Source organism: Catharus ustulatus, chromosome 4 (genome assembly GCF_009819885.2).
Source record: "Catharus ustulatus isolate bCatUst1 chromosome 4, bCatUst1.pri.v2, whole genome shotgun sequence".
Lineage (NCBI taxonomy): Eukaryota > Metazoa > Chordata > Aves > Passeriformes > Turdidae > Catharus > Catharus ustulatus.
Genome location: NC_046224.1, coordinates 68,589,288 through 68,613,569, shown reverse-complemented (window position 1 = coordinate 68,613,569; position 24,282 = coordinate 68,589,288). Strand labels below are relative to the sequence as shown.

Sequence of the window (24,282 nt, the reverse complement as noted above, 5' to 3'; positions counted from 1 at the left end):
ACTGTGAGCCCTAGGTGCAAAGTTGTCTCCAATATTTGGGGCCATGTAGCTGTGGTAATGTTACAGGAGAGGAAATCTGTACTTCTTGGACTCCAGCTGTGCTGGCATGGTAGTCATGTATGGAAGGATGGAGGTCTCCAGGTGAGGATTAGAATGTGTTTACCACTAATCAGTTTGAGCAGGTAAATCCTGGCACTTTCAAAGGGTTGGTTATACCTGGCATGTAATTGAGATGCAAGTGAGCTTGTATAAAAGTTTCTTGTGTGCTCTTGTCTTCCCAGCCTTGCTCTGGGCTTTGTCACCATGAGGAGTGTGAAATGAATGCCATACTGATGTGATCAGTGCAGAGAATTTCAGGCCATGGATGTGTCAGTGGGCTTGACCAGTATGTGGATACTGAAGTGAAGTATTTCAGCTCTAATCCCAACTCCTTCCATGAGTGTTGCTGGTGCTGCTGCAGCTGACCTAAAGGAACTTTGCACTTGGTTTTTCAGGAGGCACCTGAGTACAACCTACCCTGTTCCCTGCTCCCAGTTCAGGCTGAAAGCACTGTAAGCATTGTCTCTGGCAGCTGGGATTCATTCATAACTCCAGGGTCTTAGGCTCACACTTGGATTCCTTTAAGCCCCATTTAATCCCAGAGGGCACCTGATTCATGTGAACTGTTTGCTTTTGCTCTCAGACACGTAAGCCACTTTTGTAGTGGCACATGAAAAAAGAAAGAACAAATCCCTTTCAGAGTTCAGGAGAAAGATTAATATTGTATCACCAAAACCAGGGAAGAGAGAATTTCTCCTGTCTGAATACACACTGACCTACAGCATTGAGTAGAGCTGCTGCTCACAGCTTGTGCTGCAGCCTGGCTGCTGACAGAATAACTTTGCTGAGCACCTCTGCTGCAAAGAGGTTCCTTGGAGCCTGCCAAAAGTTCTACTGCCTTCACCTTTGGTCCTCAGTAAGATGCTTTACTGTGGCTTTTGTGAGGGTACAAAGAAGAAATACACTTGCCCTTTTTATGTATAGCAAAATAACATTCTGCTCTGTAAAATAATCTTTACAGTCAAAAGGAACGTTTGGGGAATGACCAGTGGATGCACATACTTTTTTAATGTGTACTTTGGATCACTGCATTTGAAAGGATTGAAATCATAGCAAAAATTTAAAAAAAAAGAAAAGGAAGTAATTGGGAGGGGGGGGAATTTTTATACTCTAATATTAAAGGTAAGTAGTTTTAGCTGATGTTCTCTCTGCCTTTTTTGTTAAACAAGCAGCAATATTTGGAATGCCAGTTTCAGTTTTGTTTATGGTTCAGTCCAGTTTCAGGTGTTGACCCCCAGGCAAAGAATGAGCTTTTGTTGCTTTGGGAGCAAGGGCTGCAAGAGAAGAATTATAATGAAAATTTTGCTCATACTGTTTAGCTTTAAAAAAACAATCCAAGAAACTGCAAGCTGTTACTGTTATTTGTATTTTTCCTTGTAGAAGCTCATTTTTGAAATGAATCCTGACAGTCTCTTTCTTATTTCTCTATGCCTATAATTTTCTCAGTCTGAGAAGCAGAGCATAAATTTTCTTGGTTCTTGCTGAAGTGCTCATTGGTCATGTCACTTTTAAAGATGTGCAGACTGAGAAGATAAAAGCTTCTGTGGTCCTTACTGAGGACATTAGGGAGAGTAAATCTGCATGTGCCTGTGTGCAGCTGGAGAATGCAGTTGCAGGAAGAGATTTTCTTATGTCAGTGTGGAACCAAAGTGCTTCCCCTCCCTTGCTTGCATGTCAAGGCTGGGTTTTGCCACAAAGATTGGTTAATTAAGGGCCACCCACCCCTCTCTCCTTGCATCCTCAAGTAAATCCTCCTCAGCTATTGCAAACTGTTAAACCCCAAGTAGGAGCAATACAGCTCAAGCTCCATATTTGTCTTGGATGGAAGGTCAGACTCCTTTCTGGAACATCTGAATTGGTGCTTTGGGTGCAGCTTCCTTCTGTTCAGGGGTGGGAATGATCCTGTCAACAAAGCACCTATTTTACAAGGTGAAGTCACTGACACAAGTGGGCTGCCAGTATTGATGTACATCAAGGCAGGGGAACAGGGGCTTTTTGTCCTGTGCTGTAGCAAGCACCTGCCTTTGCTTTCCCTCCAGTTTTCCCTTCCTTGGATAGATCAGGAATGTACTTTGTGTTTGACCCTGACTGTAGGGTCTTTAATGAAACAGAATTTAGCTAAGGACGCTTGACTGAATGCATTCCAATGGCTTTCCAGGTTAATGGTATTGACTACTGTGTGAATGAAATAAACACCTAAGAATTTCTTGTAATTCTTGAGTTCCTTTGGTACCTCAGTCAATGCTAATTGTAACCAAGAAACCTCTTTTTATTTTTGATAAATCTGCTACACGTATTGAACGTGGTGGTATAATTCTCATCAGCTTTGAGGGAGAGGGGACTGACAAAAAATAATCCTGCCACTGTTGTGGATACTTAGGACATTTTTTGAAGTGCTAGACAGATAGGAGTGTACTGAGCTGTTTTTCACGAGTGCTTTTTCAATATTGAAATGTGGTACTCCTTGAGGTACTGGCCACATTTAACCTTGTGCACTTCACAGGCATCATTCAATCAGTTTAGCAGCTGTTTGCAAAGCACCAAAATTCAGAAGGCTTTAATCTCTGAATGGAACACATTCTTTTTGCTCATGTTGGCACCTCTGAATTTACTGAACAGCACCAGTCCCCTAATATTGTGTGATTAGATTCAGTTGCCTTGTGCTCTCCCAATGCAAGAAGTTCCAGTTAATTAATGGAATCCACCGATGTTTTCAAAGCTATGAATTGTTTTTGTGACACTTCCAGCTAAAATTACTTTGTTTTCTTAAAGTCTGTAATATTGTTACTTAGTTTTCTAAACATGTATTGCTTGCTTCATGCCCTTTTACTGGCAAGATACAAGGCAAATACAAAGTGATTGATTTCTTTGAAATAAAGTGGTTGGTTCAGGGTGCACCTCTGTTACTGTGTTAAATTTTCTTAAAGGAAAACGCTTGAGAGCTCTGAAACTTTTGTTGGCTCCAGAAAGAAATGCAGTTAGAACGTGGGATGGGAATATTCCTGCTCTCCTTTTGCATGGTTCTAGCATATTGGAGGCCAGCAGGTCTTGGGCTTTAGTACTGGTAAAGTGTTGGGTTCCAGGTATTACTTAAAGGAATACTTACATTAGTTTGTGTTTAGTAAAAATGCACTGGGATGGTTTCAAAAATATGCTGGACAAAAGCACTTTGTGTTTTGAAGGAGAGGGCTATTTTGAGGGAGAGTTATTTATTTTCCCCTACCTTATTCAGTCCTTGGCCTTTAGAATGGTATCAACAAAGGAAGTGACTCTTACAGATGCTTTTGTGATGTGGCTCCTAATTTGCTGCAAGCTGGACTGAGATCCCTTGACTCATTTCACGTAAGCCACCAAAGAGCTGTTTCCAGTTACTGCCTGGACCAGGTCTTGGAGCTGAAAGATGTCCTCTCTGCCTGCCAGCCATGCCTCACAAGAATCATAACAACTTGCATTTCAAATATTTCAACATGATAATTCAGCCTTTGAAGTTTTGGCACCTGTTTGGCAAGGGATGTCTCCAAAGAGGTATTTTTAGCAAACACTATATATAGAGAGCTTCAGATCTTCATCACCTTTCTTTATGTGGAGAATATTTTTACAGTCTGTGAGGTGCCCAGAGTTAAAGGCTGTAAAAATGACAAGATGCTCAAGCCACAGTTGGATTCAAATTGTCTTAAATTTGGTGGGAGCTGTGCCTCTCCACAGTGCAGACTTGTCTGGCCTTCTTCTGCTGGAGGATCCAGTGTCCTGTGGTGCAGATGGAGATAAAGAGGGGTGCCACCTGTATTGTTTACTTCTTGGGGCTTTTGGAACATAATTTAACTGAAAGTGAAATCTGTTCACTGAGGATGGGTTTCTAAATGTGCTTGAGAAACCAGTTAGAGGCATAGCCAACAGTTAGAGATTATGAGGAGAAGCAAACTGCTAAATCCAAAGACTCATTCTCATCACAATGAGAGCTGGCATTGTGTCAGATGCCTGGCAGGATTTATCTACCTGCCCTTGGGTGTTGAAAAGTTGCACATCCAAGGCAGTTTGACATCTTAACTGTCCTGGGTAGTCAGTGGACTTGGAAAAGCACTGGGAGGAAACGTTTGCTTCTGCCTCCTGCAAGAGTGACTGCAGGTGGAGAAAAATACAGGTGCAGGGAAGGTCTGGTTGGACTTGGAATTGTGCTGCCTCGAGTGAACACCCTGATATCACTGTGTGACTTCTGAGAAGCTCCCTGTGGCAGATGAAATATTAACAATACCAGGGTCTAGTGGCTTCACTTTTGTCAAATATCCCTGCAGGTGCATGCAAGAACTTGTGAAGTCCCAGCCTCCTTTTGTTTTGCCAGCAGCAGTAAGGATCTGTTTGTTTTTCTCCAGAAGATTGTGAAGAATGTGCTCCCTCAACAGCAGCTGTGAGAGCCCCGGGGCTCCTGTGATCCTCTGCAGTTGCACCTCTGAATAATCCCTGGGCTCAGGTCAACTGAGCTTTTTCTTCTGTTTCCTGTTGTAATTCTGGAGTTTCCCATAGTTCATTGTGGCATTTAGTGTTAAAAATAGGATTCCATAAAGCATTTTTATGCTCCTGAAGTGCACACACTTTATTTTTCATGTATGTGTCTGTGTGAAGCCTTGCCAGAGGAGCAGCGTGTCTTTGCCCAGCACTGACCTGATCTGACTGTAATACTAAACTCAAGGTGAGATTCAGGACTAATGCACTGATTCTGTGTCTCAACTCTTCCTTCAGCTTTTTGGCAGCTTCCACAAGTTACTCTTTGTGCACTGATGCTGCATAGTTAACTTCTGAGTTAATTTATTTTTTGGTGACTGTGATCAATTTTATTATGCCTTACTTTCTGCATTTCTGAAATCAGACTGAAAGTGTCTGCATTGTTTTGAGAACTGTGTGTGAGAACCATCCCTGGAAGTGGTCAAGAAATGATTTTAGGTGGCACTTAATGCTGGGGTTGAGTTGACATGGTGGTGTTTGGTCAAGGACTGGACTTGATCTTGCTGGGCTTTTCCAATCATGATGGCTCTAGGATTCTCTGCTATCCTGGCTGTATTTCTGCTACTAAATCAAAAGAATCTGCTCCCTGCAGACTGCTGCAGATGCTTGTTACAAGTCAGGGATCTTCCCTTGCTCTTACACCTTCCAAATCCTGCCAGGACTGAAGGCTGGGTTTGCTTCATTTCCTTCTCAGTCCGTGTGACAGAGTTACCAACTTGCATTATCAAGATCATGTGTTTTGTGTTTCAGGTTTGCAAAGCACCTGGGGATCTGGTTGGAAAATATTTTAAAGGGGAAAAACATAATTTGCTTGAAGGCTGGGAGGAAAGTAAATGACACAGGGAAGCAGAATAAAGCCTGCAGTTCCAGTTCATTGCAAGATGGAGCTCCTTTCTGGCATTACTAACACGAGGGATAACCCAGAGGAGAGGAAAGCAGCTTGAGCCTTGCTAGCAACCCCAAGAGACCTTTGCAGCTTTGGGCATGCTGGGAGGAGGGAGGGCACACCTTCCCTCCTGGAGGCTGCCAGCAGAGCAGCTTCCCTGTGCTTTCAGGATTTGCTGGAATTTCCATAATTTATTTTGCAAAATTTTACTCAAGGGGATAATAAAAAAAAAGGTAGACTAGCCTCCAGATCTTGCTTCCAACCCTGAGTTGCCATCTTAGATCTGGGAGAGAAATGAATTTTTTATTATGGATCTAGGCTAGGGAAGTAGGGCTCAGTGGAGTATAATCTATGGAGTAAAAATTGCTAGTTCTCCTAGACCTTTTCTGGCTGCCAGGAGTAGTTCTAAAATAAGGGATTTCACTTGCTTTTCATTTTGTAAATGAGTGCAAGTTAAAATATATGTTAAGGCTCAATTGAAGCAATAATTAATCATCTGAGGAATCACAGATGTAAATGTTTTTGATTCTGAGCTAATACTACTGTATTAGACTACTTTTTCTTCATTTTTTGGTACTACTTACATTTTCCAAAGTGAAGAGAATAGAGCAGAGCAGCTGCTTCCTTGTGATTTGTGAAACTGAGGCGTATTCTCTCTTACCCTGTGCTATATCAGTGTTACAAACCACAATCCTGATACTGCATATGGCTTTACTAGGAAATTGTAAAACTTTCCAAAGGTTGCCTATTTATCAGTACTTGAAAAGGCAGCTGATTAATGTTATTTGCATATGAGCAACAGAATATGTAAACACTGGGGAGTCATTGGAGGAATGCTCTCAGAGCAGCATTTCTCCAATGCTGTTGTAGCTCAGCTTGGAAATGCTATCACCAAATTTGGCCTCTTGCAGAGCATTGATACTTAGTGGTCCTTCCTGTTGCTCTTTTCCATATATTTTCCCCCTGTTTCTGAGTTCCGAGATTTCTGCCCTGTTTTTTAGAACAGCTGTCTCAGGTGTTTATCTTGCCACACACCCTTCCAAACCCACAATATACATATCTGTGCTTGGCTACAGCCCTCACATGGGCAGCTCACACAAAGGAGGGCCCACATGTCTCATGTTTTATGTTAAATAATGAATTTTCAGAATTAATTAATAACTTCTTAATATTTAAGACCCCAGTCCTTTGTGCCTGTGAACTGCTTAAGCCCCCTAATGTGACCTGCTGCCTACAGGAGTGATGTTTGCTTCCTGGTAGGGTAACTGGGGCACACCCTAAGTACATGTTTTCTTTTTCTTTCTGTATGATTGGGTTTTGCACATAGGAAATAAAATAGAATTCAGATCATCTGTTACTTAATGCAGTTTCCTGTGTTGTAGCTGCAAGAGCATCCTTCCTCTGTACGTGCATCATTTGCAATTAGGAACAGAAAACTCCAGATATTCACTACTTCAATGCTTGCATCACTGGCAAATGACAGAAATTTAATGTGGTTTTATTTTGCAAGATTTGCCCACCTTGAGTATTTCCATCAGAATCAAGTGGATTGTGTTCTGTCCTGTTGCAGCCTGAAGTAAATTTAATGTCAGAAAGTAGTTACAGCCTGTGTTTTGAGAACTTTGCACAGCTCTCCTCTCCACCAGCCCATTTCCAAAGAGAGCCAGCCAAAGTAGGGGCAAGAGGGATGTGAATCATTGGTGAGAGTCGATGTTTGTGTAACAGCTGTCACTGTGGGGCTCTGGGGTTTCTGTTGCACCCAATCTGACATAAATGGCCGCTGTCCAAAGGGATAGCCCTGTCCTCCCACTGCCACAAGTGAATCCAAACTTGACTGGGATGTAGTCCAGGTCTGCCTGCCTGTAAAAGTCACAGTGCTGTTCTCCCCCTTGTCCTCTGTGCCTGTCCCTATTTAATTGCTTCTCTTTCACTGAATTTGTGGAGTTGGAGGACGGGACAGACCAATTTGCTGATGTTATGGAAGAGTGGTCTCCTTTTCACAAGAGCATGGGCTGGTTGGTAGCTTAATTTGGTCAAGCTGCATTATTAGGAAAACTGTAGGAATGTGTGGCTGGGACCTGAGGGATCAGCCCAGTGGAGAGGAAGGGACTTGTCTTTCTAAGAACCAATTGTAGACCTGCACTGACAAGTCCTTGAAGCAGGACTTGGCAGCAATGTCTGTCCTTTCTGTGTGAGGGCCTTGAGCATAGGGCCCATCCCCATAAGGAAATGTTAATGTTAAATAATATTTCAAAAGTGGAAATGACCTCATTCTTTCTACTGCCTATTTGGGTTTTTCTCTGGTTACTGTTATGGGAAATAGCTGCTTGTGTGCAACTTGTCAAGCAATCAAGATCACTGCCTGAAAATCATCTTTATTTGCCACTCCCCCAGTCTCCATCTTGACCCATTGTTTGTACAAAACTGGTATTTCCGTTCAGATTTCCTGCAGGTAACTCCACTTGTATTTATCTGCACTTGACTGATAAAGAAATGGAGGCACAATGACACTTGGTCACCTTACAGGGCAGTAGAGGCTTTCACCTTGAAAAGGAGCAGTGAGAGCCATTCTGTGTAGGAACACAAGTGTTTCTTCTTTGCTTGAGGTGAGCCCTGTTCCATGAAGAATCCTTCAGGAGTCCTGCTCCTTTTCTCAGTCAACAGAGTGCTTAGCCCTCAGGACATGCTCCAAGGCTTTCTGTTCTGAGGGTTTCCATGGTGGGAAAGGTTTGCTCCTAGAGAATTTGTCATCTTTTTCTGCTTTTCTTGCTGTAATCTATTTCATCTTGAAAGCATAGGAAACTGGGCTCTTTAATTTTTATTTATAATCTGGAAGTTTACCCTTTCATGCATGTTTAACATACAACCTTAATATCTTGTAGAAACTTAAGCAGATCTCTTCTGTTCCTTTCCCCTCTTCCTCCCTTGTAGCTGGATATAGCCAGGGCTTTTATCCACACTCTGGTTTACTTCTCTTTAACTTGGAAACCAGATAATAGAATCAAATATCTGAGATTAATTTAGAGGAAAGCAACACCCATTCTGAGTGAACTTTGCCAGACCAAGGCTGGAGAATTACTACTCACAGGGAACTAATGCCCATCACAAACCTCATCATCTTTCACCTACATGCAATTCCTTTTTTGTCTCTCTTTTCTTCCCAGAAGGGTGAATATGCAGTTAATGTAGGAGGGATCATGTGGACACATAGTCTGTCATAACAAAGCATTCCTGGTGCCCTTCAGCCGTGGAGATGAGCAGTTGGGATGTGAAGGAAAGGCTGCAGGAAGTCTCTGGGATTTCATGAGGCAGTCTGCCTCTGCAAGAGCTGTTTCCTCTCTTCCTACACCTCTAAATCTCAGAAGGATGAGCCCCAGCTACCCATTGCTGTGTTTGTGACATATACATTCTCAGTGTGATGGAAATGCTGAACACAAGGCCACAGCTGTATTGACTGTTCTCCCCTAAACCAGTCTGATAATAAGGCACAGTGGTAAAGCTTTTTCTTCTCAGTTATCCTTATCACTGTGGGGATTAGGGGTTGTCATTATGGTTCCTTTATGAGATAATGCTTCATTCTCCACCTCTGGTGCTGGTGATTTGGTGGCAAGGTATGGCTCAGCTCCATCCCCACCATTCCAAATCTGTTTCCCAGCTTCAGGCACCAGGAGGGTGGCACCGTGTGCTCCTGTCTTACGTCAGGAAACCACACACATCTCTTTATCTGAGTCTCACCAAGTTAGTCTGCTTTGTGTGCCAGCAGCTGCCTGCTGCTGCAAACATCCCAGTAAAAGGCATGAAGTGCTGCAGCGGGATTTGAATGAGCAAACATCTGTTCTTCAGTGTTGTGTACGCTGATAACAAACACTACCTGCATTTACAGTTTTGCAGGGCCAGAGGGATCTGTTGTGCTCATTAACCCTGACTGGAGGCACTGCACAGGCCATGGCTGGGCACTGATGTTCTGCCTCTCATTTAGCAGTCAGCTCCCTTTGCTGGCACAGACTTATCATGTGTAATTACTTAATTTGGTTGATGTGATCTAAAAAGAGCCCAGCAAGAGTCGGGGATTTGAACATAGATCAGTGGAAAAGAAAAGACTTGGTGCCTTCTTCTCCAGCATTCTTCAGTGCAAGAATCCCTCCTAATTCCCAAAGGTCCTGCTTCCCTAGGCTCCTTAGGAACTAGAAGGGCTTTACAAAATGCCTAAAATCTAAGAGTATAGCTTTTTAGGTGACATCTGAAAATGTAATACAGTTTCCTTGAAACTTGTATTGGTGCTGTATTAAAAGGTTTTTTGCTTGTTCTTTGCTTTTGTCCTAACTTGTGCCTCTTGGTCACAAAGGATGTAGAGAAATTCCCTGTGACTGAATGTTACATCTGGACAGTTGTGCATGTTTTAGAGTGGGACATATTTTCATTTGACCTGAGTAGGACTTTATCGAGAAAACTTAGGAGGAAGCAGATTTAGGATTGTTGACCTTGCTCTGTTTGTAATTATTTCATGATCCAAAACATTGCAGCAAGATATTTATCGTGGGGGTTTTTTTAATGCCAGTTAATTTAACAGGTCTTAAAACAATGTTTTCTTATGTCTGGATGCAAGTACCTGCTAAAAGCTGTGAAAAGGCTTAAGTGCACAGGAATGCAATTACTCCAGTAAATAGAAGAGCTTCCTGTTTTTAGACATTTCTGAGAGAGCAAAGATTTGCAGCACTGTGAAACGTGGAGAGAGTCAGGAGCAAGGACAGATACAAGTGAGGTGAAGCAAGCTGTGGAATGCTATTTCACTGCAGAGCACTGTTGGCTTTTCAGCCAGCTACTGATTTCTCTTGTCCCCAGGAAATTGAAATGCACCCAGTGGTAAACACTGGAAGAAAGGAGTGGCTGCTTGGGACTGCAGGTCTGGTTCCCTCATCACGTCTCATGCTTCGTTTAGTCATGCAGAGTGTTGTCCTGAGCTGACCTCCCACTTGGAGCTCTCCTTGGAAGACAGCAGTATGTGGAGACACCAGCACCTCTGTTTGCTTCCTATGCCTGGCTGGTGGAGCAGAGGTGCAGCCCCTGTGTGTCCCCTCTGTCCCTGAGGTTGAGCTGGGTGGGCAGTCCTGCCCACAGCCACACACACATGCACTCTGAGACTAAACTCAGTTTAGCACTGCTAAACCCCAATGCTGGATTGTCTTAAGAAGCAAAGAAAATAAAATGAGTTATTTGAAAGAACTGAGCTCAGGAAGGTTTTGGTAAGTTATTGCATGTCCTTCAGTGCTGAGTGAGTGTTTTAAGTACAGAATGTCTCCAAATGTGCCCCTCACTTTGGGACAGAGCTATTGACAGTGGAGCTTAAAGAGTGTAATTGTATCACCAAAGGTTGGGGCAAGTGGAGCTGAGATGGAAGTGACCTTATTAGTGGATTTGCTTTTCTAAATTTTAGATGGCCAGTCTCCCATTGTTTGTGAAAGCCAAGGTTATGATGTTTGGATCAAAAGTTTGTTTGCTACTTGAAATGGACAAAGATTACCTCTACAGGGGAATAAACATAGTTTATGGACCTTACATAGGTGTAGGCAGACTTAGTTTATGCATATATGCCCCTGTATACCCATATATAGTTTCAGGCTGTACTGTTTCCTGTCAGGGAAGTGAATTTGTGCTCGCTGCTTGTCGAGAGCAGCAGAGAGCAGAATCTCAGCTGCTGTTCATGGGTGACTTCTGCTGCTCAGCTGTGTTGAATAGCAGGAAATCCTGGAGTGCAGCACGACTCCAATATTCAGTTTTTATTCCATATTAGGAAATATTTCCTTATCATTACTGTGGGTGTGTTGGAATGATTTCCAAGATTAATTTCTGTGAGCCAAATTAAAAGATGAGGAGGCCTTGCCCGCTTATTTCCCACTTTCGGGCTGACTCCATGGGAAGGACCAAGTGGGCCTGGGGCAGGTGAAACCAGCCTCACCCAAACTATTTTTAAAATAATTTATTTCAGCCTGGTACTGATTCCTCAGTGTGGGTTGTGCAGCTTCTTGTGCTGGCACAAAGCACAGAGCGGCAGCGGGAGGGAAACAAACAGATGGTTGGATGGAAAATGGGATGGCTCCTTTCAGAGGCAGTCCTTGCTCATGCCAGCTTACAGCACACACACAGCCCTGGCCTGGCCTGGGAGGGGTTCCTGCTGTTTGGCAAAGGGATTTTTTTGCCTGCTCTGATCAGAGCTCCACACTGCTGCTTTGGGATGTTTCTAGGTTTAGGAAGGAATCTACCTCAAGGCAGGAAAGGACCTTCCTTCATCTTGAAAATATCTTTTTGGGGTGCATTAAGGTCTTCTGGGATTTAGGGGGCCTGTTGGAGCTGGCTGCTGACACCCCAAAATGCTCTCTGGGTCTTCCTATCTCCTGGGTTTTCCTGGTGTCATCATCATCATTGCCATCACCACGGTGGCTTGAAGGACTCGTGCAGTGTTTGCATCCTGAGTCCTGCGTGCCTGGCAGTGCCTCCCCAGGGTTCTCTCCCAGCCCTGGGGATCAGGCACTGGGAGTTGTCTGCTCCTTTTGGTTCAGGAGTCATGGAGCACTTTCTGCTTTTAGCTGGGACTATAACAGGCGCCTCACCCAGCTGCCCCAGGGGGGAAGAATGACTGAAAATGGCTAAAACATTTGAGCATCTTTGGCTTTTAAATAGCAAAGCCTGTTCCAATGGGGCTAATTTTACTCAGTTTCTTGGTGGTGCTTTAAATAGAACAAATATAATTAATTCTGTAATTTTAAAGTAACAAAACTTACCCAACCATAATGCATGTTGGGGAAGGAAAGATAAAGGAGATGAAGTAAAGAAGCAAGGTAAATGAAATTCTGAAGTGTCAGTGATGCCATGTTGCAGTCTAGTTTCATTTTCCCTTCCCAAAGAGAGACTGTTGTAAAAACTGAAGGGTGTCAGAAGGATCTGGTCGTGGCAATAATGTTGAAGAAGAATCTGCATGTGAAATATCTGATTTGTTCTATCTGGCTGGGAATGTTGCTTCCTTTAGGTAGCAGATTAAATAAAACAGGGGCTTGTGAATGGTGATATTCCTGAAAACATGAATTATGGAGGGACGAAATATTTATTTTTCGGTCTGAAACATACCCCAGAGCAGTGCTTGCCAAACATGCTGATCTGATAATTATGAACCTCAATAAGAGCAGCTAGCATCATCCTGAGGCTGGAATGGGACTATTATGTCAAAACTATTGAGCTGAAGGGGATTTTTGTTGACATGAGTGAACTTTGGACAAGGTTCTGTCCTAAGCACAGAAAGCTGTATTTAGAAATAATGCAGATATTAAGATCATACCCCAAGAGTTCCAAAATACTGGCCCATGATTGACATAGAGGGGACTAGTGGGGTTTTCTTGGCAGATTGCTGCTTGGAGATTTCAGGGTGCTTGAGTTTTGAGTGTGTCTGGAGGTTAATTAAAAGCTTTGGAATTGGATTTAAAGTGGGTTATAGAAAAAGAAGCCAGAGCCCCCCTGTGCTGGGCAGCACCCAGAGCCCCAGGGCAGCAGGGGAGGGGGGATTCTGCCCCTCTGCCCCGCTCTGCTGAGACCCCCCTGCAGGGCTGCACCCAGCCCTGGGCCAGCACAGCAAGGACAGGGAGCTGCTGGAGCCAGAGCAGGGACACCAAGGGATCAGAGGGATGGAGCAGCTCTGCTGGGAGCAAAGGCTGAGGGAATTGGGATTGTTCAGCCTGGAGAGGAGAAGGCTTTGGGGTGACCTTGTTGTGGCCTTCCAGTGCCTGGAGGGAGCCCACAGGAAAGATGGAGAGAGACTCTTGACAAGGGCCTGGAGTGACAGGACAAGGGAGAATGGCTTCACACTGACAGAGAGTGAGTTCAGATGGGATATGAGGAAGAAATTGTTCCCTGTGAGGGTGGTGTGGCCCTGGCACAGGTTGCCCAGAGCAGCTGTGGCTGCCCCATCCCTGTCAGTGTTCTTGGCTGGATGTGGCTTGGAGCAAGCTGGGGCAGTGGCAGGAGGTTGGACCTGGATGCTCTTTAAAGTCCTTTCCAGCCCAGGCCATTCTGTGATCCTCAGGAGGAGGAGGTTCAGCATAAACAATTGGATGGTGAAAATATGCACAGCACAGTTGCTAAACCTCTGCCAGCAGAAACTTAGTGCAGAAAATAATTTTCCCTCTGGGCTGGTGGTACTTTCTCCTTCTGTTCCCTCACTAGAACTATCAGCTGTTGTACAACATTTTTATTTTCGCTCTGTTTGCTCACCCCATGTACGGCTGCACATCTCAGAAGCTGCTCAGAGTATGGTACGTCTCACCACATCATCCTGCTGAGCCTTGGGCTGTTTTTTTTTTTTTATTTGTCTGGCTCTGCCCACTGGCCCTTGGTGTGAATCATGCTGTTATTTGTGTATGGTGGGTTGGTTTTTTTCAGTTTTATATATATCCTGTCTCTCTCCAGGAGAATTCAAACAATTTGGAGACTGCGGGGCTGGCGCTTGTGCTTGAAGCTTTGCCGTGTCCATGCTGCTTTCCTAGATAGCACCTCATTTTTTAAATATAATCCTTGCCATTTTTTAAAATACAATCCTTGTCAGCCGTGAGTTTTACTGCCCAGCTTAGTGACTTGCTGGGCTGTGTCTGGAAGGAGCCAGAGTCTGCTCTCACTTCTCACCCAGAAGAGCCCCAGCTCTGGGCACAGTGGTGACAGCTGGAATTTCTGAAGGTACCCACTTTAATGTGCTCTGTGTGTTTGCTTCATCTCTCCTTTCTCTTTTACTTCCTAATTCTTGAGAAATGCCGTTTGTATACTTTGTTTCAGGAGCAAGTTCAATGTCATGCTGAAACAATGGGAATTTTGAAAGGCAAAAATATGTTTCAGTATCTGCCTTATCCAGAGGCTTTGATTTAAGAGGCAAATTCTCTTGGAATGTTAAATGGAAACTTCATAAACTTGGCAGTTTTTACTGTAATAGCAAACTACCTTCCTAACTGCTGAGCTTTAGGGGTATGCTTAAGTGGATAAATTGAAAATATTATCAGTCTTTTGGTGAATTGATGTAATTTTGGAGGGAGGATTGCTCTTCCCTGTCCTACTGAACATGTGTGTAGCTTGACATTGTAACTCCAAATCGGAGACCTGGCAGCATCCTTCTGTCATGTGGAAAAAAGGTGGTTTTCTTTCTGGCAGAATTGGATGTGGGGTTTGCTCCCTAACTTAAATACCTACTGGGTCCAGAGTAGATTTATTCTAGGGCTGCTTGTATAACTGTACTACACATGTGACTTCAAAAAGAAGAATGATGTTTCAGTTGTGTGACTTAGGTTCAGATTAGTTTGATAGTATAGATCCAGCCTGATTTGGTATATCCTGTGGCTTTTCTTACTGACACAGCTGTGCAGGAGGCTTGGACTTTATCTTCTTATCCCTTCCTGATTAGAAAGTGATCCCACAAAGTGCTGTGTTTCAGGGCAGAACCGTTCTCCATTTGCTTTGATTTCTTCCATCTCCTCTTCAGAGCTGCTGCAGTAGGTGGGATTAGATGCCTCAGTGATTTTTGCACCCATTAACAGGAGACTTAATCCAATAGTTTAATGAAAACAGGCTGTGGGAGCTGCCGGGAGCTGCCCCAGAGAGGATGTGGGGTTTGGGGTTTCCAGTGGTGTAGCAGGATCTGTGTGAGGGGGTTTAAATGGTGGAAACTCCAGGCAAACAGATGCAGAGTTTGATTTAGAGCTGTTGTGACAAATGGGAGTGCAGATTGAAGTTGTAGTCGATGCTGCTTGGCCTTTCTCTGTTTCCCAGTCAGGAAAGATGTAGGAACAAAAAGGTCAAATGTATGTTTTGCCTAGGCAACAGTTTTGTACCAGGAGGGAAAGGACCCTTCCAACTGGTGTGTTCTATTCAATGATGGATCAGGAGGGACTTGCTTGGAGACATCTCTTGAAAACTCCAGTTCAGTAGCATTTGGCTGCTCTTCCCTTTCTGTTCCCTGCTGTTCCCTGCTCTCCCTAATCCTTCGGGAACATCCCTCCCCTCCTCCCCTCTGTGCTGTTCTCCCTCCTGCCTCTGGTGGCAAGGTTTCCCCGGCTGCTGCACATGCAGAACTCCTTATCCCCGTGCTGCAGGTGCCGAGCAGGCATCGGGAGAGCTCAGGCTGGGATTTCAGCCATCCCTGCAGGAGGCACGGGCTCATTTCCTGGGCCAGGCAGCACATATGGCATCCCAGCTCCTGGCAGCTCTGAGCCCTGGTCCCGCAGGCTCAGAGGCTCCTGTCCATTACATCCTTCTGATGTCTTTCTTCCTCACACTTGGGGATGTTCCAGGCCCTTCAGAAGATCCCTGTCAGCCAGAGGAGTTCTGCCTAAACGTGGCCAACTGGTTGAATATATCCTTCTTCATGGTCCAGGGAGCCTAAAGTAATTCCAGTGATGCAGCAGGAGTGGAATGGTTCCATTATGGAAGTGGCATGAATTTGGATGAACTAGCAGGCTTGTGAGGGCATTTCCAAGAATGGTGGGCGGCACCTTTTCAAAGCATTCCCGTTAATGTGATGAGGTCAGTCCAAGTAGTGTGCTGTCAATAAAAGGTCCTATTTTGGAGCTTCTTCCTTCCCACCCCTAGCCCTCTGCATCATTTGTTTTTAAAGGTCATGCTTAAGAGCTGTACTTGGTGACTTCCAGCTGAATATTTTTCTGGGATGTGCATTTGTGCTGTGTTTGAGGGCTTGTTAGTGGAAGCAGAGAAACAGGAGGATAAAAGCTGAAGAGGCTCTCTCAGCTGTGAGCTCACATAGGATTTTGTGGGATATCTCATTCCTCCTGCCAGCTCTGTGCTCTTTTTTGTTTACTTTGGGGACTCAGGAGAACTTAAGGAATCTCTTGGTTTTACAAATATTTTCTTTGTGGTGCTTTTGCTTGGTGTTTTCCCCACAGTGGCAGTGCTAAGTGGGGTCACTCATCTGCATTTCCCTCCTGTGAAGCACAAGAGGGTCAGCCCTGCTGTTCAATGTGGGATGCCAGTGCTGGAACTGGGACCTCCTTTTTACAAGTTTAATAAAGCCCAGTGACTTGGATTTGCTGTCTGGCAGTGCCTGCATTTGTAAGTGTAGAGCATGGGGAAAACAAATGAACAGGAAATCAAGTTGCAGTGTTGTTTTATCCTACCAGGAATACAAGACGTGCAAAGGAGAAATATCCGGTATGAGAGTGCGCCTGCTATACCTTAAGTAAAGGTTAATCCATTTCAAGCCTGGGTTAATGCTGCTCTATCTTCATGTTCCAAAATTATCAGAAGGCAGGTTTTTGCTCTGTTAGGTCATTTCTTGAAATAACTTAATCATAGATGCCTGTGTGTGGTCAGCAGTTGCTCTATTTGATTTGCTCTTATCAACTGTCTTGTATTTTTCTTTTGCCACCTGTTGAGGGGAAAAGTGTAAAATTGTACAATAAACACAACAGTGAGACCAGTGCTAAGTTCTCCCAGCTTTTGGAGACATGTCCAGTGTGGGGGATGTCTGTGTGTGAAGAATAGAACTGCCTAATTTTTAGTAAACACTACTAGGAATTGAGAGATCTCATCTTTCTTTAATAGAAAACTGAACGGGATAAAAGATTGATTAAAGAATAGAAATATTGGCATCACTTTGAAGCAGCTGTAGTGCTATTAAAATCTTTTTGTGCCTTTGTGGAGAGGTATTTTTATTCTCAGAATTCTGGTGTCTTGTCTTCAAAATAACCAGCTAAAATAATATCTTCATGATGCTATAAAATGCCTTCGTTTGTGACACAGCAGCTGCGTTTCTGACAACAAATATCCTATTGTCACAACAGATCCCATGAAAAATCCACAGGATAAAATCCCACTCTCTGAGTGCAGCAGGCAGAATCAAAACAAACAGACTGGAGCAGAGTTCAGTCATTCTTCTGCCCCAATGTGGACGTGCAAGTTTTCTTCTGGATGAAATCTTTAATCAGCTCACCTTAAAAGCTATTAAGATCTGCTTAAATTAAGCCTAATTCAGGATTTGTCTTTTGCACAATCCTCTGGTGAAATGGAAGGATTAAATAAATAATAAGAAGGAGGACCAGAGCCTGAAGGGAGCTCACAGGAAAGATGAGGAGAGACTCTTGACAAGGGCCTGGAGTGACAGGACAAGGGGCTTCACACTGACACAGAGCAGGGTTAGATTGGATATGAGGAAGAAATTGTTCCCTGTGAGGGTGCTGAGGCCCTGGCACAGGGTACCCAGAGCAGCTGTGGCTGCCCCATCCCTGGAAGTGTCCAAGACCAGGCTGGATGGGGCTCTGAGCAACCTGGGATGGTGGAAGGTGTCCCTGCCCATGGAGGACAAGGTATTTGAGGTCCCTTCCAACCCAGGCTGTTCCATGGTTCTGTGATGTGTACTTCTGTGTAATTTTCCAAAACTAACCTCAAAACAACCTGACCAAATGAGAGTGGGGCTGAGATGCTGCTTTTCATGCTTTTCTTCCATGAGGTTCTCCTGAAGTGCCTCAACCCACATCTAGGTAGGGCATGAATCTTAGAACGCACTGTGCTGGTTTTTTGGGATTTTTTTCATCTCTCCTGACCTTCCTGGATTAGCTGCAGGACATTCAGAGCTGCCCTGAGATGTCTTTTTTCCAGCATTAAAAAGTGTTGTTCCAGTACATTCAAGTTCTTTGGGTTCAGGATGAAAGCTCTCAAGGAGGGCAAACTTTCTGCTTTTTCTTTTTTTTTTTCTTTTTTTGCCAGTGTTCAGGTGCCCAGTGACCATGTGTCCTAAGCTGTATTACCTGGCCATGTGTAACTTTGTGGAGCAGCTTTAAAATTCAAATATTTTTGATGGTTATCTTTACGCTTTAAATAACTTCTCCTCTACACTGGGATTAGGGGTTTGTTCCATTTGCTGTCTCACTTTATCCCATCCTTTCTTTTAATCATCTAGAATTTTTGGAGTCTGAAATTGTCACAGAGTAGTGACAAGTTCAGCTCTGAGAGCTACCAGATCCTTCCCTCTCCTTCTCCTTTTCCTTTTCCCTCCCCCAGGCTGGACCCAGGTCTGCCAGAGGGACATTTTCCTTATTTGTGGACAAGCACAGCTGGGTGAGCTGCCCAGAGCATGCAGTGCTCACTCTTTGTGATTCACTCTTTGTTTTTGCCAACATGTCGTTATTTTTTAGAGAGTGGGTAGCACATCCTCCTGCTATCTTGGGAGAGTTTTATAAGGCAGCTTTGAATAGTTTCTTATATCTAAAGAGCAATGCCTTTACTGTGAATTCCAGAGTGCCCAAGAATTTGGAGTTGGAGAGTGGGAAAGAGGAATATATATATATTTAATTTTCTTTTTGAAGTAATGATTTGACCTGCTCTGTTTTAGTACATGTTACCATGGCGATGACTGCAGGGACTACAACATCCTTCCCCATGAGTAACCACACCCGGGAGAGAGTGACGGTGGCCAAACTCACGCTGGAGAACTTCTACAGCAACCTCATTATACAGCACGAGGAGAGGGAAACCAGGTGCTGCCTCTGCTTCCTCTCACCCCTCTGCAGCTTTTCTTGCTGTTTGTTCAAGGACACTTCAATCCCCAGGAACGGGACAGCTCTGGGAGGTTTTTTTGTATGTGGTGGCAAGGAGTGAATGCCTAGAGGGCACAGGCTGTCTTTGTGGGAACCTGTGAATATGAATGGGCTGCAAAGAAATAGGGGGTTGATGATGGAGGATTTGAGAGGCTCTCTGGTGGGCAGGAAGACTTTTGGGGATAATGTAATCCCTGTCTATAAATTTTGCTTAGTGGTGCTGCCTGATACTCCTTGCATGGAGTATGGGGTGGTCATCACCACTCAGCTTCTCCCAGCAGTGCCCAGTTCTGTTTGTGAGGTGGTGAAGTGCCACTTGAATTAAGTGTCAAAGCACCAAGTGTTTGATTATAATGAATGTTGTGTTGGATTGTCATTAGTGTGTGAAATTATCATCCCCCTGGTAATATGTTTTTAATTGAAGGATTTTCAGTCAAGCAGCAGGGTTTCTCTCTTCATCATATTTAGTCATTATTCCATGTAATGGAGTTGCTTCTAGTTAGGAGAATATACTGTTTATCGAGGGCCTGCAATTTAGAGGATCCTGCTGTACTTCCCAAAGTGCAGAAAGGCACCAGCAGCCTGGCTCCAGGCCTTTGAATTCCTCCCTGCTGCAGGGGGTAACCAGCCTTCAGAAAGCTGCACCCTGGCAGCTATAAAGGAGCATCCTGTGCGTGGACAGGACGGGGCCCTGCAGCCACATTGCCATGTGCTGAACCCCTGCCACCTGTGGGGTATTCCCAGGATTTGCTCCCCACTCAGACACTCCCAGCCTGGCATGGCACTGGTGGAAGAGCTGGAGCACTGAACCCTGGCCTGGGCAGGACACTGGGAGGGAGAGGATGGTGCATCCAGGGGGTGAGTTTAGTTGGCATGGGAAGAAGTGGGGCAGGACCAGGTGTGTGACCAGGGGAGGTGGTCACACAGAGGGGATGGAGGCTGGAGCTGAGATAGAAACAGTGAAAAAAACCAATTTTTATTCTGGTTTGTAATCCCAATTGATAAAAACAACCTTAATTCAACAAGATAAAATTACTCTAATGGCATGCCTTTTCATATAGGTTTAATGCCTGATTCTGCAAGTACTTAATCACGTGCTTAAATTTATTTCTACATTTTCCTCAGTGGAGTGGGGCTGTCTGCCTTCAAATTTCCATTTGAGGCAAATTCTTCAGTACTTGGAGTATGGGAAGCCAAGGTGTTGACTTGCTGTGGTGTTATGTTTGGTTTTAATAAATAATAAAAGGTGCAATCCCCTGTTTCTTTCCTTGGCAGGCAGAAGAAGCTGGAAGTGGCTATGGAAGAGGAGGGCCTTGCAGATGAGGAGGTAAATGCTGCTTAAGTAACCTTACAAACTGCTTTGCTTTTGTCCCACTGCTTCAAATGGGCATTTGAAGAGCTCACAGAAACATCAGCCAGCATGACAGATTTTATTTTATACATGAATGTTGCCCCTGTTAATAACCTGTTTATTAGGAAGCTGGAAATATGCTTGACTGATAGTTGCAATAGCTATCCAAGGCTTTTCATCCTACCTGTAGTTCTTTTGAGACATGGTCACAGCAAGTATCTAGCAAGCTTTTCAAAGATGAAAATTGTTTGCTGTTGTATTTGGCATGGAAAAAAATGGCCTGTTGGTAGAAAGCAAAATGCTGAACCATTTTTTTCTTGATTTAAACAATAAGCCATCACACTGTTGGTTGCCATCTCTTAGAACTTTGGTCAACAAGTTGCTTTTCTGAGGTCCATTACACCATGTCTACCTTCAGGATAGGCTGGGAAATAAGTAGGAAGAATGTCTCAGTCCTGTAACTCCTGTAAAGTGGGAAAATGAGTGTGGGTGTGTATTGCCATCTTGTGGCTGTAAAGGATGCTGTAATCCCAGCACAGAGTCTGGCAGGTGCCTGATGCAGGGACCTCCTTATCAGTGTCTGAGATCTCAGCATCTTCGGGAGCAGCATTTGTCTTCTCTAGGAGTGAATCCTGGTGACGTTTTCATCAGACAAAAATAGATGATGGAATTTGGACAGATTTTTCTTTGAGAATGGAGTGCTTGCCTGCCATAAGCCAAATGGATTTTGTTGTAGATCTGTAACCAAGGCCTCTGCTGCTTGCCAAGCTCCTTGTTGCCTGTAATCACTCTTTTTGGTGGGGTACAAGTTTCAGCTTTTATTGATCTTTCACACTGCCCAAAATGAGGAGTCCTTGCCTCAGGCAGTGACTGGCCTTGGGACTGATACACTTTGTTTGGACCAGTATGATAGTTTTTCTTCATTTTTCTTTTATTTTTCTTTTTTTTAATAACTAAGTAACAAAAATAAAATATCACCATCCACCCAAAAAAGGTGACACTCTGAGGCTTCTGTAGTAAAGACAATACTTTGAGAAATTTAAAGACCAAACTTTCAGAAACAAATGTGGAAGGAGAAGTGTTTCTCCTGTTGAGATTCCAGAGAAGAACTTCCCAGGAGGGGAGGGTGCATATCTTTGCTCTTTACTGCCAAATGACTTACACATTGCTGTGCCTGTGTCCTCAGAAAAAGCTGCGCAGGTCACAGCACGCCCGCAAGGAAACGGAATTCCTGCGGCTCAAGAGGACCAGGCTCGGCTTGGATGACTTTGAGTCCTTGAAAGTCATAGGAAGAGGAGCATTTGGGGAGGTTTGTGGCATTCTTGCTTGAACAGGAGATTAAAATGGGATTGACCACTGTAATGAAACCTTCTAATTGCAGTTTAATGAATTGTTTTATTGCAGAACGGCAGCTATTTGTGCTGTTCTCCAAGTGATAATTGATTAATCACATGCATTGATTTCCCAAGGCTTCTGGAAAGACACTTAGTTTCCCATGGCTTCCCACACTGATGTTGCCCACATGGCCCTCTGAAATTATAGATTTGCAGTAGCACAGCTCCTCTTGATAAACCTTTCTGCCCTGTGTCACTTCAGTTATTTTTCCTCCTGGATTTTAACCTGGAATTCACTGTTCTTGCTGACTTTTCCTAAAACGATAGCTGTTCCTCACTAGTGTTAAGTGTTGTACATGGTGCAGAATAATTAATTTTTCAATATTTAACATATTTAAATGTGTTTTTAAATATTTAACAAGAGACCTTTTCCATGCCTGGTGACTGGGAGCCTTCCAGTGGGTTTCTGAGGCAGAGAAGACTGACGGGTTCTCTCTCTTGGTAAAGGTTCGCCTTGTTCAGAAGAAGGATACAGGTCACATTTATGCAATGAAGATACTGAGAAAAGCAGATATGCTGGAGAAAGAGCAGGTTTGTAATCTATAAATGCCCTAAATTTCAAACTTAACCTGTCTAGAAAGTGTTTTCCACCTTTGAAAGCTCCTGCAATGGTCTGGCAGTCTGAAGGGTCTGTGGTGCTGCTACCACAGCACAAAAGCAGCAGAAGTTAAGAAATCAGGTCATGTAACTGCATTTAGAAAATACTTTATTTGCAGCCAATTTGGAATAGTGACAGAGATTTTATTTTTCTCCTGTTACCAACAAAGAGCCTATAGTATTGAATCTGTAAAACTGCATTTCAAGGAAAGTACTTCAGGGAAAAATAATCTTTCGCCAAAGTAAAAATGGAGCTATTTGATGTTTTCTTTTAAAGAAAACCAGCAGAAATCACATTGTTCCATCAGCTTTGTCTTCCTTGGGTTTGCTTTATAGTTGGGTTCATCTTTCTGAGGGTTTATTTGCTTTGATTTTGTTGGTTTGATTAGGTTTTTGCTTTTACTTTTCTGCTAACAATTCACTGTGAGGACACAGCAAGTACTTTTGCATGACAAAGCAAAGAAATCAAGAGTGAGTGTCTTGAGATAAAAGAGGACTTTTTTTCATACTAGTCCAAAACTTACCCATCATTTGCAAAGCATTTCCCTGCAGTAGTGGTACTTTTTTTTTCCTGGCACAGATTATTTTGTCTCCTGCAGCCCATGCCCTGAATTTAGGGAACCAGATGAGCAGCAGGGTGTGTAGAGCAACCAGGATTTGTGTGGTGCTGCCCCCATTTCAGTACCTGATGTGGGAAGGAGTGTGAACTGATGCTCTACATTCAGTTTGGGACAGTGATCTTCCCTGGAGAGTGCCTATCTGCTGGAATTGTCATTGCCTGGCTTGTTCCATGGAAAGCAACAGAGGACACACATAAAAAAAGACATAGTATTTTTTTTTCCAAGCCTGGTAAAAATCTGGGAGAAATCCTGGCTCCTTTAAAGCAAAGTTTTCTTATTGTATTTTAGTGCTGCACTGAGGAGTGGAGGGTGGAAAAAAACCCAAACTTCCTAATGAGACTAAAAATAAAGCCAGATAAATCCAGGTTGGAGTGTCTCCTGCAGGGGGAGAGCCTTTGCCCCAAACAGCCTTGTGACAAGATTCATGTAAAGATGTTCCTCACAAGTAGAACTGGGGAACAGATGCAGGAGGCTGCTTGCTGCTTTTCATACAGCTGTCAAGAAATATTTTTCCATGCATATGTCTTTAATTTTTCCTCCAGGATGAGGGTACATTGTAGTAAAAACACACACTTCTCCTCCAATCTCCATTATTCTTCATTTGCAGCAAATTACGGGCTAGCAGCTCCCCATATATTTTCCTAAGCCTTAGCTGGAACTGGAATATGCTGAGCAAGGTCAGATATTCCTGAACTCACTTGCACTTCTTCCACCAGCTTTGTCTGTTCTTTCTAACAAACAGACCCAGCTTAACAAGTGTGCTTTGTGTTTCTAGAGAAAACCCTAGGATCTTGTGAAAAGTAATGGAAAATATGAGTATGGAAAGAGCTAGAAAAATAGTTCCCTTGCTGAAGGTCGTGAAAATATGCTGTAGGGCTTGGAGTGTGATGTTTCTTGTTGAAATATTTCAATACTTGTCCTTTAATAATAATAATAATTTAAAAAACATTTTAGGTGGCACATATCAGAGCAGAAAGAGATATTTTGGTTGAAGCTGATGGAGCATGGGTAGTGAAAATGTTTTACAGCTTCCAGGATAAAAGGAACCTTTACCTGATCATGGAGTTTTTACCTGGAGGTAAGCTGGGTGCTGTGGCATCAGGTGATACAGGTACTTCTTCCTTAGCTTTTGTTGGTGGCTTTATAAAATATTAGAAACAAGCATGCTGTACAATTTATGAAAATAAAGGTGTTAACACTCCTTTAAATGAAGCCCCAGTTGTGTGACCATTCCTGACTTTTAGGGGAAGGAAAAAGT

The 24,282-nt window shown here is 43.6% G+C and overlaps 1 protein-coding gene across 2 annotated transcripts in view; it reads left to right on the top strand.

Moving 5' to 3' along the window:
• The window catches only part of STK38L (serine/threonine kinase 38 like), a 45,148-nt gene that overhangs the window by 8,997 nt on the left and 11,869 nt on the right, over window positions 1-24,282 (top strand). For both annotated transcript variants that reach the window (XM_033058297.1, XM_033058298.1), the window contains exons 2-6: window positions 18,858-19,002; window positions 20,338-20,389; window positions 21,600-21,722; window positions 22,255-22,338; window positions 23,979-24,102. In XM_033058297.1, coding sequence (XP_032914188.1) covers window positions 18,869-19,002; window positions 20,338-20,389; window positions 21,600-21,722; window positions 22,255-22,338; window positions 23,979-24,102 — 517 coding nt within the window. In that variant the 5' untranslated portion in view covers window positions 18,858-18,868. The remainder of the gene's footprint in view (window positions 1-18,857; window positions 19,003-20,337; window positions 20,390-21,599; window positions 21,723-22,254; window positions 22,339-23,978; window positions 24,103-24,282) is intronic.